We start from the raw sequence: 17967 nt of genomic DNA, 5'->3' as shown, positions 1-17967 counted from the left end.
TATTACTGTGTACAGAATTATCCGTACGACAATTTTTTATGCAAATAACAGTTTTTTTATAATTTATGAACATTTTTATACTATAAATGCTTCCAGTTGTTCTGAATATGGTACGTACTGAATATACAAGCTTAGTATAAGGTAATATGCAGGTCAAAGGTCTCCTCGGGGGAAGCCCCATTACGCAGGAGACAGAGCTGCGTATATGCGTATGGGGAAATTCCAGCAAGCTTATCGCGTACCAAATTTCGTCAGAAAGTGTCTTGTCACTCGTTGCTGTCGTACTATACCCTCTTTTCGCATGAGATGGATGAAAGAATAACTCAAGTCGACGCGGAGAGAGTCGACGACCCTCGCATTTTGGAGAAAGAGTTCAGGAAAATGCTGATGAAAGTTGCTATGAAATTGAAGAGAGACGACGAATTTGAGAAGATCAAATTTATGTGTTTTTTTATTCCCCGCTCGCGAAGAGAAGAAATTAAATCGACACTGCAGCTGATCGAGGAAATGGAATTTTCTGATTATCTAAGTGTGGACGATACTTCATTCCTCAAGGATTGCTTGGAAGAAATAAATCGAAAAGATTTGGTTAGAATCGTTGAGGGCTATGAAGACGTCAGAGTTGGGCCCGTCACAGCAGTTCAACATCAGTCAACGTCTGTGAGTAGAGTGAATGGATCGACAGTACTTCCCTCCAAACAAAATAAAGGTATTGAGAACTGTGACATGTCGTTCAGAAGAAAAATATACAACTTATAAAGTTGCTGTCAATGTCTTCAACAATAAAAGAAAGAACGAGGCGTGTGAAATATTCCTTTACTTTCACAACCATAACAATAAGGTCCCTCCACATGAGGGACCATGGCTTTAATCAGAAACATGGACGAAGTCAGTGACTCTTTTAACTTCCCATAAAAGGACAGTGATGTCACCTTTGCATACATTGTACAAAAAGTAACTCACTTAAAGCTAAGGAAAAGACTTGAGAAAAAAGAAAAAAAGAACAAAAAGGAAAAAAATAAACATATTGTAACAAATGAAGGTACACCAAACCTTTAATTCATAACGACCTACAGGCCAGTGGTCATAAGTTGCGCATGTCCCAATTGATCTGTGTACAAACATATTTTACCCACCAGCCATTGGCAGCACAGGTAAAAAGGCATGCATAGTCTCAACTTTGTGTCTCAGCAAAGTATGGAATGCTTCTACTGTAGACCCTATTTTGGAGGGTTGTTACTACAACCGTGCGAATTTGGCATAAATTTGGAACATCATTCAGGATTCCACCGCCATAAGATACGTATGTAAACGTACAATAATGACAAGAAATATTATATTTTTTATCAACAATGTTCATATTTATAAATTCATTAACAATGAACAATTGTTAAACTTTTGTTATGACTAATAATGCCTTATTGCCCTGTGCTAGCAGTTCATACTCAGTGTGACATTAAAATTTGACTGCACCAATTTTTCACAAAAATGTCACACACTACAGCTGTAGCAAGCTCAAGGGAGTTTGTGTCCGATAAGTTCAAAAATCAGAGACAAAATGTGTGATTATGTTTACTGCTCCCTTCCTCTTTCTCGGTCAGTTATTTTCACCCAAAGTGGAGCTATTTGTGTAGTCTGCATGATCAGTGTTCTCCAATTGTATCATAAATATGCAAGAAAATGCCTTCTGGCACATTTGACCTGATATCGGCTTTGGCCAAAGGAATGTTGCTATCATCCAGCGAGCCGTACTCAAATGATTGTTTGGGACATGCATCTCTCACTTGCGAAGGGGAGGACTTAGACTTTATAATTTGAACTGAAATGCATTTTGGGAAACAATTGACAGAACAGAGAATAATAATGTAATTATTGCTTTTAATAACATTTATCGAACTTTTTCCTGTTTGAAAGTTACTTAATTGCAAAGGAGTCACTTCTTTATAATCTCATAACATTCTTCACAGCAAAATTTGCAACAAGGCCCATGAAATGCATCTTTTCATTGCATACTTCAAAAGTTATTTTTTGTTTCTGCTTCCAGGGCCGATAGCACAGGAAACTCCAGAAGGTGTGTATCTATCTCGTCTGATATATTTTTCCAGTTAATACTCAGTAAAAATGTGTCTTCTATGCTCCCAGTCCAACATGGACCCTTCACCAATGTCTTGTTCAAGAATCTCTCTAACAATATGCTTTTTATGTTAGTTAGTGACACACAGAATGAAAGAGTTTCTTTCGCTCTTTTCATTGATTGTTTCTATCAAAGTGATGAAGTTATTTCAGAGTCCAGTGATCTTTGCTGCACGTAACAAGTTCTGGAATTGTTTATGACATGAAGAATATCATAGATCCTATGGTACTGAATGTTATCAAACATTCTGAAAACAGAACTGCAAGATAATGCTTCATAATTTGAAAGACAGCAAGGAAGAGAAAAGTGAAGTGACATTGAAAGTTGGTGCCTGTGCTGGTGAATGTTGCATTTGTGTTGCTTGCCAATTCTGTGAAGATGATATGTTAAATTTTTCACAGCACCATGAGGAATCGCTCCAATTGATGATATCAACAAATACAACAGTCTCTTCTGAGAGAAAATGATGATACCACATATCAAAATATGTGTAAATAATCACTGGTGCAAACTTGGGTGGTAAGATGACACAGGATATTAATGAATTTTAGCGCAGGAGTAGATATGCTAGGTCAAGCCTTTTTTGTCAGGCTATTTGGACACGAGTGATGGCAATGTGTAACTTTTAAATGTTACGTTACTTCTCCAGGTACAGATCTGACAGAAGAATTTGAATACCTCCGCAACAACCTTGGACGCGACTGGAGAACACTAGCACGTAAATTTCATCTCTCAGAAACAGACATTGATGCCATTACATACAACCATTCACGTGATTTGAAGGAACAGTCGACGCAAGCGATGTATTTGTGGAAAAAGAACCTCGGTGTTAGAGCAGACAGAAAATCGTTGGTTGAGACATTGAGAAAATGCAGACTGAACTACCTTGCTGATCATGTGGAAGAAATGAAACCCAGATAGCTGAATTACTGATATTAGGTGGAGCCATGCAGAATAGATTGCATTGCTTATTAACATTGTACAGCAAGAACCTGGAAGGGTGGACAGTCATATATACATTACGTTTACTTTTTTGTACATCACACACGTTTTGTAGATAACATTGTAGATAAAAAGACCCAACTCATTGAGTGCTTGGATAGAACACACAAGGGAAGTGCTAAATTACTTATTGAGTTGATTGTGGAGACTGACGTTAATTAGGACAGCACTCTGGCTAATCAAACCATAATACAGCATATAGTACTGATGTCAATCTGTTTTTATAGACACACAAGGATAAACAGTGGAGTGGAGTGTCACTTAAACATCTGTCTCTGTCAAAGACAAGTTTAGATATCATCAACATGATAAGTATTTCGGCACCTCCGTTGTGTTTTTATCAAAACACTCAATGATTTGGTTCTTTTGTACAACGTTATCTACAAAACTTGTGTGCGACATACAAAAAAGTAAACAAAATGTATACACGACAGTCCACCCTTACTGGTTCTTGCTGTAGGCAAAACTTGCATAGGTAGATGCTGCATTTCCAAGGATACATTACTGTAGCTTTGGGGTGTTAGATTTGATGGTATCCTATTACTCAGTCATTAGATAGCCACACAACATGTGATGGATGAAATTTTAGTTCCTCAATGATTTTCATCCACATTGCTCAAAACTACTGATAGAAACAGCAATCCAAAAGCAGTTATGGTCAGTATTTCTTTAGATGTCCCTGAAAGTCTGCACCTTGCATGTAGTACTCCTTGGGTGATCACAAAGATTATACACTCTGCAAACCAACACTTACGAATGAAATACAATCTCTGTACTCACTATGAACAAATTTATGATAAAACAGCCTTGGCATTTCATGAAACAGTTTCAAGCAGAAAAAAATGTTTAGATTGACCTTTCTCTGTGATGCTCCATAAAACTTATCTAGAAACGAAAACTGTATCAAGAAGATGTACACTATGTGTAAATGTCATTTTAGCAACTATATAGTCTATAGAAGCTATAGGGATAGTTATCCGTCAGCATGTCAGTATGTATGTATGTATGTATGTATGTATGTATGTATGTATGTATGTATGTATGTATACAGTATGTATGTATGTATGTATGTATGTATGTATGTATGTATGTATGTATGAATGCATGCATGCATGCATGCGTACATACATACATACATACATACATACATACATACATAAATACATACATACATACATACATACATACATACATACATACATACATACATACATACATACATACATAGTATCTCGGATGCGCTTCTGCAAATTCAAGATAGCGTGTGTGCACTACACACGTACGTACAGAGTACACGCGAGACTTGTTCTGGCACTCGTCCAATTAGTCCCCTTGAAACCGTTCAAAAGTAAACACACAGATATAGCCGCTGGGGATGGGGTGCCTGGAAACTGTACGTGTTATGGAACTGGCGTTCTGTATGGCTTTTTTGCAAAATTCTATTGTTCTAGATGGTAGATGTATAATAATATCTTTATATTCAAAGTATTTCAACATACTCAAATATCCTCTGGCCTTATAATGCCCACATAGTTGTCCATTAGCAGCACTGGTTTATTTATGAAGTACCATATAATATTGAGACAGTGTACATTAATATTGATTACATTACATGTTGTATTGCTGTCTCAGATATTTGAAGGTATACTTCCTTGAAAAGGTCCTTTTTCTTCTCCTTATGCTTCAGTGCATTTTGAAATAAAGTATGTAACCTAGATTACTTATTTGGTAAGGCATTTATGTATATCTTCATACCAAATTTGTGGGAAAATTGCAGTGAAAATGGTTTATTTACGAAGTATAGTATTGAGACAGTGTACATGATTTAGCTGTGTTATATTGTTGTTACGGTTGTCAATTTTTTCATGTGATTTGGATGAAAATCATTGGGGATAAGGGTGAAAACTGTAGGGTGCTTTGTTTTATCAACAATGTACAATAGCCTTTAATGTCCTGATTGTGTGTGGTGTGAGCGTTTCTCATGTACCTGTATGTAAAGTGATAGATGGATACGAGCACAATGGAAGTGAGGCAATAGGCAATGTGATTTGATGTCTCTGGGTTTTGCATCATCGGGATCTCAACATTGCTGACATTGACAACTACAGTGCATTTCACATTGGTGCCACAACTGGGCGTATGAGATGGACACATTTCACCTACAACACAAACGATTAGCTTGGGTATCACCGCACATTTGAAAGTCACCGACTTATTGATTAATGACAGAGTGTGGCAGCTCTACCTGGACTGATACCTGATCAGTTGTCTACAATGTAGCTGTTTTTACAGTTTCAGTTGAAAGCTAAAACAAGAAAATGTATGATTATTAGCTCACATTTGGTATATGTAACTGTGCCCTCAGAAATGGGCTTTTTGCTTGCAAATGTGCAGTCCCCTAATACATTTGATGCAACCTTGTGCATGTATATTCAATTTAAGATATTTATTGACAATCACTGGTCATATTCCACAGTAGAAGACAGAAAAATGCATCAAAAACCAAACATTTTGAAAAAAATTTGTCAGTGGAGAATATTTAGTGTTTTCTAAAATGTTTCTAAAATTTTTATTGTAACTTTAACATGCTTTACATGACAAACCTGTTGATTAGGTGATTCTATCACATGATATGTAGTTTTGCTGTCGAAATTTCATGAAAGTTACCAGTTGTATATTGTGTTAATTAACTTTTTCAGAAATGACACACACACACACACACATATATATATATATATATATATATATATATATATATATATATATATATAATATATATTATATATATATATATATATGTTGATTTACCAAGGTATCTGCACAAGACTGTGATTGGTATGCATATGCGATCCTTTTTTTGTAGTGTTCATGATTGGCCTGACAATTTTTCGTCTAAATAACATATCGGGCATGGACGCCAAAACCAGTGTAATAGGTCAACCAATCGTGCAACAAAGGTATATTAAACTTACTGCAAATAAGGGTTCCAATAACACTTAACCTATTTTGTTCACAGGCATGTATTGGTACAGCCACACTGTATCTGTATTTGAAAGCAAATTCTTTTGAGTCCAATATTTTCTGTTCACCACTTCATCAACATAGGGGAGCTGAATGTTGAGAATTTTTAGCCGACTGAAATTTTACAAGGAAAGTTATATATTTCGTTAAAGTCTTAGTTTTACCCAAGACGATGAGAAAGTTTTTTCTATTTCACATTCTTCATGAACTGGTACAAGTTTGACTCAAGACAATTTCAAGAATTCCTACATTGACTTGGTGTTCAGCAATCTGTGGTGATTGACAGTATGGGGAGTTTTTCAGGTTCTGTTCACAGATGACATGCAGAATTCTTTGTTGAGTCCCAGTGGATGAAGTGTTTGAACACATTTGGATTATGCTTGTTGAGTCTGTCTGGGCATCCATGCCTCAATCTCTTGACATTATGGAAGTACAATTGAACAAATTTGACATAAACTTACAGTGGTTTTTGTTGAACCGTTGGCAATTCAGGAACTAGACTTACGGTCTAAATTGAGGAGTTACCAGCACTGTCAAGCATTATTATCATATAGGTGGTTATATCAGTCAGTAACAGAGAAATTGACTCTGCGAAAATTGTTGGGAAGGAGGTCACAAGTGGTCATAACAACACCACACATCAACACACATCTTGCTAACTGTCCAGAACGCATCATTTGCAAATGTTATTTGTGTGGATCTGGTGGTGTTGTTTTGACTCATGACGCCTCTTCCAGACAATGTTTCAACCTTTGCAGATTTGATTTCTTTGATTGACAGATTTCTCATCGGTGGAAAGGCCTAATTTCCAGCTAAGCAGATTTCTTGGGACTCCAATATGCTATTTTGGCCTTGACGAGTTGTACAATCTGTCTGTATAAGAGAAATTTACCAGTAGAAAGATTGTTTTTCATCACATGGGCAACAGGAAAGAATGTATAGGCATGTAGGTCTTGGGGTGCTGTGACCCGCAACATAGGACAAGGCCTTGCGTAAACCTGGAGGACAGACATCTCCACCACAACATGTATGTTACACATAACTTGGTCCACAATATGATCAAGTATGGAGACTATAATTTAATGTATGGCCAGAGCTGCTACTCGCACCTAGCGTTACTGATTTTTTATCAGATTTTGGCACATGAGCTAGGTACCATGGTGTACACATGTGTATTTGTGTGTTATGGTACAAACCAATACCGGTATGTCCACTTGTTGCAGTGTTGCAGCCAGGACGCGCCCTTGTGACAATGCCCACATAACAGAACCCATTTTTCCACATTCTCACGCACTGCAGGTCACCAAGGGTGCACTCATGAGATGACTGTATTCAAGTCTGCAAGTAATATCTGATACTGACGATAACCTTTGTGTGCATGATTATTTTGAGGCTTATATTTACATACTATCAAAGCTGTGATTATAAGTAAATTTTGAAGCTGTGATTAAAAGTAACAAAAACGCTGCACTTGGCTGTAGTTCGACTAAGCTCTGATTGGAAGCAGACACTGTATACTGTTACAATTCCCTGAAATTAAAGTATAGCGACGCAACAAAATTTGATCGACAACTAATGCATGTTGTCGCCAATGTGCAGAATGTCCCAAAAAATAAACAGTAGTGGGACACAGTGTCCCTTGGTTTAAAATTAAAATTCCTGGCTGCAACACTGTTGTTGTAAGAGCATGCTCTGTGACATGCATGTGCCCCTCAAAACACTTGCCGATTTTACCAAGTACTTAAAAACACTGGTGAGCAGCTAGCTCCTGTGTTGCCTGTAGATATTATCACATTGTTGAGGTCAGGTGAAGTTTCTATCATCAACACAATATTACTGTATTATTGAGCTCTTTAATCCTGAAGTAACTGTTCAACTGTGTAGCGTATGTATATTATGCTAAATAAGGTTAAGTCCATATTCTACAAGTTTTTTGGAATGTATTGACAGTCTGCTGATTTTTTTGCTGGGATGTTGGGTACACCACATCCATTGAGAATTTCCAGAGCTACAAGCATGGACAATTGGCAAGAATCATTTTGTGATCTATATTCTTGCCATTGTTCTGTACATTACTTATTAAAGGATGGTAATCAGACTATATTTTTTCTATTGTTTGCATTTTCAACTTCATTATTTTCTGTAAGTAGTTTAACCCCAATTCCTTTTCAGAAATGCACAATAGTCTACTGAAGATCCGTATGATGTTTTCAATCTGTATCAAGTAGATTGACACAATAAAATCTATAACCTTAATTATTTGCTGTAATTGTCCATGAACATCAAGGTCAGAAAAGCCCGTGTGTGATCAAAATATACCATCTGAAAGCTATGAAATATTGCATATGTAAATTTACTATGGAGGGTTTGGACTTCAGAAGCCATCTGACCACAAGGAACTTGAGAATTACATCCTGAATCGTGACAGCGCAGTGAAGACTTCTCTATCAAAAGTGCTGGCCCTCAGGTGAGTTGGAACTGGGGAGGTGTTATACCTATGTAACAAGGTGCAATTTTCCTGCCTTGTGAAGGCCATGGTTGATCTCCTGGGAATACTGAACCTATGTTACTGTCACTAGAGGGATGCTGCCAGACCAACAAAGAGAATACACATTTTGATCATTTAGGTAATTTTATGGGAGTGTGAGCATGCCTCCAGCAGTTTCCCTAAGTGTATGAACTTTGGTGTATGACTAATATTGCGCTGGTAATAAAGAGTTTACCAGGCTACTGCAAGCGCTGCATGAAAATTTCTTAATTAAGATTTGCATAACAGAAAACTTAAGTCAGTACAAGGCTTTCTGCTTGTACTTCTTTATGTCTGGTACTGAGCTTGTTACATGAAACTTGTTACAGATTTCCAAATAATCTTTTCTCCCAAGAATAAATCCCATCCTAGTTACCTAACACATTTGGGCAAACTCAATGAGAAAGACGTTCATCCGAGAAAACTTTCATTCAGTTTGCGAACACGCACGGGATACTTCCAGCAAAAAGTGCAATAAATGTCAAGGTGTACTGGTGATAGGTAATTTTCAAATCTAACTACGGTAGGTCACGACGTGTGATTACCCTACCATTGTATATCACGTAATTATGCAAGATCACAGGGGGACTGATACTGTATCGTTGACTGAGAGCATTTGCATGTCTATCAAAGTCTCCAGGTATATTTTTGTCAACTAATTGTTGTTCTACTGCATGGATTCTGAGTCTGAAATTTAAACATCCATGTGAAAATAGTTTGCTTTTTTGCAGGATTTTGCCGTGAGTCTATCCAGTTTCCTAACATTCAGGGTTCAATGGTACACAGTATCTTTGTTGATATCATCAAGTATGTTTATAATTCTCCTTTCAAGGAAAGCCTGAGTGTACATCATGGTATTTGAGAGTTGATAATAGGACAGAAAAGGCTAAATATACTGGGCATAGTTCCTCTACGATAAAATTTTCGATTACAATGCAATCTCCATCATTTCACGACCAAGTTTACTGTCACACAAGACTTGTATCAGCAACTGACATCTTCACACGACATACTGTAAAAGCATTAATTTTCAAAGAAATTTATTATTATTTTTGGCTACAGCTTTACTGAGACTTACAGTCACTGATTTGCATATTGTTATTTGGCATTTTCACGGGTCTATACACTCTAAGTCATTCAAATTCAAGGACTTCCAAAGACTTTTTCAGCAATTCCCAAGGGTTTTTTGTGTTCAGGTATTTGCCAAATATCATTTTTAAAGGGACATCATTTTATGATAATTTTACAAATTATTTTGACAAAATCTTCACTGATCATCTTGTTATTTTTGAAAATTGTGGGTGGATTATCAATTCTCTATTACTTTCCAGGACTCAGTTTCATTTTCAAGGACTCTTCCAGAAGCCTTTAAAATATTCAAGGACTTTCAAGGAGTGAACGGACCCTGTTTTTAAATCAGTGAAAAACGTGAACTCAAATCACGGTGAATAATTAATACTTTTACAGTTACAAAAGATGCAATAAAACAGTAGTATTTTCAACTAACGTCTTTAATCACAATCTTCTCATAGGCAGAAAACAAGCCAGAAAGGAAACATAATCCACATCCTCCTGATTTCTCAAAACAAACTCGTAGTATCTTGAATTTTTGTTGCTTCTAAGCACACAAATGAGCTAACGCCTACACTCCAGCAGCTATAAGGTGATTAAAACACAAGTCCCAACATCTACCATAGGTCTGTGTATACATCTACCATCAACACCAGAGTCCCATAGATCTACTGAACTCATTTATCACCTAGTCTTCCACTGGCAACATCCAAGCTCCTACCACACGAAAAATGTTCTGCAAGCTTGTCATAACGATTGATTCCATATATTGCCCCATACCTGTGGGAATAAAGAGAGAGAAAATTCCAATTAAAATACGACATGACGAGGAACTTGCCATCCTGGGTTGTAAAATCAGCAAGATATAAAAGACATGAGACTGTGTGGATGAAATCAGTAGGTGAGTTGGTAAGTTCCTCCTACATTTTTTATGTTCCATCATCTTGCTTTTGGCAACTGAGGGCCAACTCAATCAATAATAGTGCGCCCTCTATGCCAATTTGCACAACAGCCAAGGTTTTCCATCCTTGATTTTGAAAACGTTTTAGTCTTTTAGACTTGAGTCACCAAGACATGTGAATGGCAAATTGTGATAATTCTGTTGTAGTTGGCTCAGTGATGAGTGTATACCCAACTATCAGAAAGGAAAGTGGTGGTGAAGTGTGCCTCTACCTGTTGTGATGGTGGTGGTGGTTGAGGTGGTGGCTGAGGCTGGGTCTGTTCAAGAATCTGACTGGGTTTCATGGGCAGGCTACTCCAGGCACCATCATTCACCTGACTGGTGTCTCCATCGGTAAACATGGAGCCATATATTGCACCAGAACCCTGGAACGGAGCAAAGCAGTGAATACAAAGACAATGAAGGATAGCTCTTTCTGTGTCAATGTGAACACATACATATATACTTCTCGTTTGTACATTTCTTTATTCACTGTTTTCTGATTATTTTCACACGGCAGTGCTTATCTTTTGACATATTAAGGTAGAATGCACCTTCTGGACATATATTTGGACTATCAGATTACAATTCTTTTCTAATCCACTACTTTTGTGGGGGTTCATTTTACCGCTTATGGAGTAAGAGAATTTTTCACTATATCTTAGGTTTATCAATTGAGAATTTTATTTTATAGAGTCAACACAGGGATGGCGGCCATTTTGAATTTCAAATATTGGTAAATGTTAGGTAATTTGTTTCTCTGGTAGATGACATTTTGCACAGTAACCCCTGAATTTTATTCTTAAACTTGGTGAGAGAATGGTTGAAAGTTTCATTTAGAAAATTTTTCAGCAAAAGTTGGTCTTTCACTGTCAAGGAACATAGTATTTTAATTACGTAGCATCAAATCAGATGACTAAAGGCATGGAATATTTGATCTCAATGATTATATCACTCTTTTAATAGATGAACACTTGTTAGGAAACTCATCAAATTTAACATTAAACATGTTAATAAATTGACCACTGCATATCAGTCTATTATCAGAAAGTCCTGTTTGTTTCAACTTTTTCTTGGTAGGTTTTGTATAGCAGAAATATTAACATGGGCTAAATCTGGAGTTTAAATATACCATGGTACAAACAAAACTTATGTCAACACAAGCAGAGTACCAGCAAAAGTATAACAAGTTGAGCGTTAAATGATCTGGCCCCAAGGCGTAGTCTACCTTAACCCTCTTACCACCATGGTTTGGCCCAAACCCATTGTTATCAATGGTGATTGTGGACCTGTTTACAGGGAATTGGGGGTGAACAGGTTAAACAGCACACAACACTACACTGTATACTCACTTGAACAGCTGGGTGATGGTTCAAGATTGGATCCTTGGTGTGGATATAGCCAGGTAATGCTGAACTGGCCACTGATGATGATGTCACAAACCCTGGCATAGCAGTAGACACAACTGAGGCAGACAGACGATTTTCATGCACACACGCATCAAGCACTGTTCTACCATTACCAAGCCAATCACAGATATCACCTGAAACAGGAAACTCAATGTCAGTATCTGTTCACACCATCAAACAACGCAGTGTAGAAAATTCATGGAAGATGACACATAAAGTTATCTGGACAGGTTAACTAGAAAAAGTTGCCTGCCAATCACAATGTTAGCAAAAGTTGCATGTGGAAAATCACATGGTTATTTTAACATCTCAACTGAATAAATTTGCCGTCTTCCAAGTTCTATGACAATGTTGTTGGAGTTGTCTGGCTTAAATTACAAGATATTATGGTCTGGTCAATTTCTTCAACACGTTATAGGTCTGGTCAGATGTAAATTACAACAGGAAATAACTTTGTGATAAGTTTTGATGAAGTGAAATTGAGGACATTGTCACCCCCCCCCCCCCTTACTCTATGTGCACAGGTCTAATAAGATAACAAAAACAATGAGACTGAACCAAGTGGAGGCAGTAAATAGGTAGATGCATGACTTGAGATGTAGCTAAACTGAGTCTACAGGACACTAACCTGTATCCTGAGAAAAAGACCAAATGTGACTCTGTTGATTAATTTCACCACTGAGAGATGAAAATCCACAGTTTTTACTCGCTCTTTTTCTCTCTGTTCCAATTGGTCTTGGCAGTTTACGATCTTGAGATGGTGGTGGCGCTGGGGACTCTGTTACCCCAGCAACTGGTGATGGGGAAGTGCTTGATATTGGCGATGACGCAGGCGAAGAGGCTGGGATGGGAGAGCCGTCTTTTGAAGAGGTGGTCTGGGAGGGTGTCGGTGAGTGGATTGAGTTTTGAAGAGGGAGAGGAGAGAATCTGTGACTGGACGACTGCAGCAAGACAGGATCGGGGGATGGTGAAGGTGCAGGCAGGGGTGTTTGGCTGCTGAACGCTGGGGAGTTGGTGCGGTATCCTGGAGCTTTGTTCTTGTCGATATCTTGCAGGTCTGCCCCGGTTTGTGACTGGTTGCTGGTTCCGCTGCCGCTCTCCCAGACAGTCAAGCTTCTGGTCTTTGACACTTGTGAGAAGAGATTGTACCCTTGGCCAGGTGCCATAGGCTGGGGTTGTGGATGTACGGGTTGGGTGGGTCGGCTACCAGTAAACATGCCTTTGGATATTTTTGATGCAAAAGTTTCTTTGGTAAATGAGACTGCGTCTTTCTGTGGTGCGGATGTTGCCGGTGTGGATGTGTTTGCCGACTCAGAAAACAGCTTACGGGCTGTTGTGTTTTTGTTTTTCATATCTGAGTTAGCAGCTGGGACATCACCCTGTCTCGATGAAACTTGCCCGAGGCTGACTGGCGGTGGCTGTGCGATGTTCTGGTTGGCCCACCCACTGGCAGCAGAGGAACTCAATGGTGGGTAGTGGGTGTTGCACTGGGAGACTGGTATACCGGTCTGTTGAACTTGAGGATTTGCTGATGTGGAGAATATTGCAGATTGAGCCGACGGTGCCGTGGCTGAAGATGCTGGCTGTGCGATCCCTGACGATGTTCTGCTTGTAGATTTTGCATTTGATGGATTTTGCGCTTTGGACAAACTGCCAGTACTCGAAACGGATGTTTTCGCCTTTGAGGTTGTCGAGGAGCGGTTTTTGGTCGATTTGGCCAGCCCCGATGAGTGGCCGCCCTTAGAGGACTGGCTGCTTGATTTTGTAGATGACGCTGCTTTGGATGCTGATGATAAGGATGTGGTCGTGGAGGCTGGAGTTGAAAAGATCCCTGGGATGTGCTTCTTTGACTTTGGCATTATCTCCATCAACTCTTTGTCAGGATCTTTTATTAATGCTGTAATCAGCTGATGAGCCTGTCTGGTAGCATCAGCTGAACCCCTGTCAATGGTAGAATTAGATTACATCAGATCAGTTAGTAAAAAGTTCCAACTGAAGGAGTGGTTAAAAATCTTGTTTTAACGCTTTTCCTGCCAGAAAGTATCATCTTCCCATCTGCCACATCAGCGAAAAGTGGTATTTCAAAACCATACATAACTTCACCCACTGGGCTTGCTATGTCATAGTAGGTAGTTTCAGCCCTTAAAAATCATGTTTATAATTCTGTTTCTAGGGGCCTGCAAATGTTCAAATTTTTGTTAAAATGCACTGCATGGGATATGTTGTGCTTCACTAGTTTTAACCAACTTGACCTGATGGTGAAATATGAACTCGGCAGGATAAGGGTTCATACTATTTTATGAGCGTTTTCTCGTATCACTGAAAACCTCAATCACTGGGCAAGTTTGACAGATGCTTGAATTCCCATCAACATAATTAACATTTCTGCCTTCTAATTATATTGCTACTTCTCACTGAATGATACTATTATACGTTCAAACAGGAACACTTTGTAATCTGGTTGTACCTTCGGTGTAAATCATTTTTATGCATTCCAGCAATTTCATATTTTGACTACTGATGACAAAAATACTCATTTTCATAGTATTTTTATAATCCTCAAATTAAGACATTTTCATTTTGCTTTTTAAATTTTTCAACAAAATGTGAACATCATCTTCACTTCACAAGCACCGGAAAAGATTTGTAAATTTTCCTCACAGGATTTTTAATTTTTCTTTCATAAATTCTAACATCCAGGAATTTCACTTGGACGGGAGAAGATTGTCAGCACACTTGAGATATTTTGTAAAACATTACCTGATTGTTATGACTCTATCTCCTCCCTTTTGTTTATCTATATCAATATGAGCTCCAGAAACCTCACGTATTGCATTTATATTACAACCACCTCTACCAATGACACGACTGATGGCAGCTGACGGTACACTCACTCTCTTTGACCTGCAGAAAGATACAGATGACAATTAAATGTTGATCTTGGTGATCGCCTTGTACATCTTTGTATGTTCACCCATGCTATCTTTTTTTTTCATGTAAATATGATGGCGAGCATAGAATGACAGACTTAGTAATAGCCATGGATATCAAATGACAAGAGTTCTTTTTCTACAAATTAAGTGTAATGAAAAACAAATTTGCATACTTCAGTAATTTGTACAAAGCAAGCCAACAGCAAGAATTTTACTATGAACTTTGTCTACATGTATTGGCACAACACTAATACTGCAGTAGTGCTCATGTAACAGGTATTGTAACAGTGTATCACTCACATACATGAGTGTTGATCATCGAGTCATATTCTTAAACCTTTAAGGTACAATGCACCTTGGGAACAAAAATTTTGATTCAAAATTTTAAAATTCGTATCTGGTCTATCTCTTGTGGGGGCTCATTTTGAAGCTCTTTGAGTGAGTAAAGTTTTCACTCTCTGAGTTTCTTTAAAGAACTGAATGACAGGCAGTTATCATGTTTACTTTACAAACCTTCTAACAACTTCTTTCCATGCCTCTTCTCGTTTGGATCCTTTTTTAGGACTGGATCCAATTATTGCTGATGTTTTACTCTTCACAGGTGGTATCGATAAATTTTCTTCTGGCGGTATAAGACGATCTAATTTTCCCATATTTCTGTAGATGCAGGAAAGACGAATCTAAGGGCTATCACATTTGAAATTATAGACACATCTACACGGTAAACCCCAGGTCTTTCCAGGTCTATGTGATACAAAGAACTAGCACTGAGAATGACTGATTTTGGCAATGTGTGAAATCTCAAATGGCCGTTTTTATGACCCCTCGTTGAACTTACATTCTCATATTTCCAAGGGTATAAATAAAGCACTTTGAAAACTCTGTAACAGCCATCCGTCTCCTTTAACCCTTTCACCCCCAGTTCCCTGTGTACAGGTCCAACTTTACCATAGAAAACAATGGATTTGGGTCAAACTATGGTGGTGAAAGGGTTAAAGTCTATCCTACTATACCACTGCCATCTATTTTTCTATGAAACATTTTCAATTTTTTGGCAGAAGAAAGCTGCATTTACCAAATGCATAACACCATAAATACAGCAGGATGTAAGGTTGATGGGGGTTCACAAAAGTGGTCTTGTGGGCTTCAAAGACACCACTGCCCATGTAAAGTCACTTGATAACATTTACTATATGGTATGTCATGATTTGAATGAATACAAGATAATCACTTTGAAGAAATAATGCTACGACCTGCAATGCGATACAAATGCATTCCTTTTGCAGTGAAGAGACCAGCCGTTTACTGCCTTTGTCGCATTAGGTCAGCATTTTGGATAAACATGTGAAAAATAATGATTTCAAGCTAAATGCACACTTGATTCTCAATGTTTACTTACATGGGTATAAGTTCCCGTGGTAAGACATCACCATTGCTAAGTTTTCCTTTCACTGTTCCCAGATCCCCAAAATCATCCAACTCCGCGACTGACGTCGACTTCTCATACTTTGAGTTCCTGTTCTGACTTGACCCACTGTGATTGTTGTTGTTGTTGTTGCGACTGTTGTTTTTGTTGTTGGTTTTCTCCCCTGTGCCGACACCGCCGTTTCCCTTGCCTTCTTGTTTCTCTTTGACTGGTACAGTGCTGGGCTTGGCAGACTTGCTTTTTCTGTTACTGGCAGTTGTTTTGGTAATGGTTTTCATGGACCTTGTGGATTCGGTGTAGGTAGTTGTCAAAGTTGTACCGATGGTGGTGGTGGTTGTGGCACTGGGAGGTTCCATAGGAACCATATCCTCCACTGTGAAATCACGACACAATTATTAGGACTTACTCAATCCGAACTGCTGGTCGTAGATATCCCTGTACAACCTTAAAGCTATCATGTCTCAGAGTATTTAAACGACTTGTTCACTGTCAATACAGGTAAGCTTGGTGAAAATCCTCAACAAATAAATTAATTGCAAAGCAGATTGAACAATATTACCGCAAATATGTCCATTATCCTGAGAGATTATCAATGAATCTGTTGGCCCTATACTTTGGACCTTGTCTAAATACAGAGTTGCAAAACCACGGAGACATTGCATCTCTAAGTTTTCAAGCACTATAAAGCAGTCATCTTGTTCAAGTTGCATTCACAATCCATCTGAAAACACCTGTCCAGCAAACAGCGAATAAAAGTTGCCTTTCAATTGGAAGATTTTCATGCAAATGACATAGACCACAGCAGTAAGATACATCATTGAAGACTGCCATACCTTTTTGATGTTTGCTCATAATATCATCAAGGCCTTCGGTTTCCATCTCTTTATTGGTATCCTTGGACTGTTTGTCTTTCCTCTTCTGTTTCCTTCTCTCACGTTTCCTAGCAGCTGCTGCTTTCTTGTTCTCCTCTCTCGTCTGCAATTGTCAAAGAAAATGGTTTCTTCATTAACCCTATTAGCGCCAAAGTCAATTTATGTCACCTATACAAAATATACCCCAGTCAATTTTTTTCATATTTTTGCCAAATTTTGATAAAAAAACTGTAGCAAACGAAATGTGATGTCATTTTGGTCCAAAATTATCAAAAACTTACAGAAAAATTCATAAAAATTGGTAAAATTTTGCACTAAAATTTTGGTGAGACAAAATTACAGTGCTCAAAGGGTTAAAAGATGATTTACATGCATAGTGACAGACAGACACCCTGACACTGTTGGACATTTACTTTACCATCAAATGATGACAAACAATTTTCAGTTTGCATGACTTCATGGCTGTGATTAATTATACAAAATAAATACTTGACTCTCATACAAACCTTCTCAGATTCCAACTCTTCTAACAGAATACTGGCATTCTTGTTAGCCTCGGCAGCTTGTCTGTCTTTGGCAGACACAATGATCTCCATGCACTGGTCACACTTCTTCAGTAGCTCCTACAGTGT

The 17967-nt window shown here is 38.2% G+C and overlaps 2 protein-coding genes across 2 annotated transcripts in view; one reads left to right on the top strand and one right to left on the bottom strand.

Moving 5' to 3' along the window:
- Positions 1-155: 155 nt before the first annotated feature.
- Positions 156-8413, top strand: LOC139123276 (FAS-associated death domain protein-like). The gene is made up of 3 exons (XM_070689406.1): positions 156-709; positions 2045-2071; positions 2784-8413. Exons 1-3 carry the CDS (start codon positions 307-309, stop codon positions 3053-3055), a joined length of 702 nt encoding a protein of 233 aa, XP_070545507.1. The 5' UTR covers positions 156-306; the 3' UTR covers positions 3056-8413.
- Positions 8414-10177: 1764 nt separating this feature from the next.
- LOC139123275 (ankyrin repeat domain-containing protein 17-like) overlaps positions 10178-17967 on the bottom strand; it is a 42688-nt gene continuing 34898 nt past the window's right edge. Inside the window, exons 22-30 of the mRNA XM_070689405.1 lie at positions 17842-17958; positions 17297-17438; positions 16437-16836; positions 15551-15694; positions 14865-15008; positions 12733-14045; positions 12048-12238; positions 10929-11081; positions 10178-10535 (exon numbers count right to left, since the gene is read on the bottom strand). Of these exons, the coding sequence (XP_070545506.1) occupies positions 10503-10535; positions 10929-11081; positions 12048-12238; positions 12733-14045; positions 14865-15008; positions 15551-15694; positions 16437-16836; positions 17297-17438; positions 17842-17958 (2637 nt within the window). The 3' untranslated portion in view covers positions 10178-10502. The remainder of the gene's footprint in view (positions 10536-10928; positions 11082-12047; positions 12239-12732; positions 14046-14864; positions 15009-15550; positions 15695-16436; positions 16837-17296; positions 17439-17841; positions 17959-17967) is intronic.

The sequence above is a fragment of the Ptychodera flava genome, chromosome 22, assembly GCF_041260155.1.
Source record: "Ptychodera flava strain L36383 chromosome 22, AS_Pfla_20210202, whole genome shotgun sequence".
In the NCBI taxonomy this organism is placed as follows: Eukaryota; Metazoa; Hemichordata; class Enteropneusta; family Ptychoderidae; genus Ptychodera; species Ptychodera flava.
The sequence above is the reverse complement of the archived record's forward strand: the minus strand, read 5'-3'. Positions and strand labels throughout refer to the sequence as shown.

Coding starts and splice junctions, on each gene's coding strand:
- LOC139123276 (XM_070689406.1), top strand. CDS start 307: ATGGATGAAAGAATAACTCAAGTCGACGCGGAGAGAGTCGACGACCCT. Junction 710..2,044: donor TCCCTCCAAACAAAATAAAG/GTATTGAGAACT, acceptor TTCTGCTTCCAG/GGCCGATAGCACAGGAAACT. Junction 2,072..2,783: donor AGCACAGGAAACTCCAGAAG/GTGTGTATCTAT, acceptor TTACTTCTCCAG/GTACAGATCTGACAGAAGAA.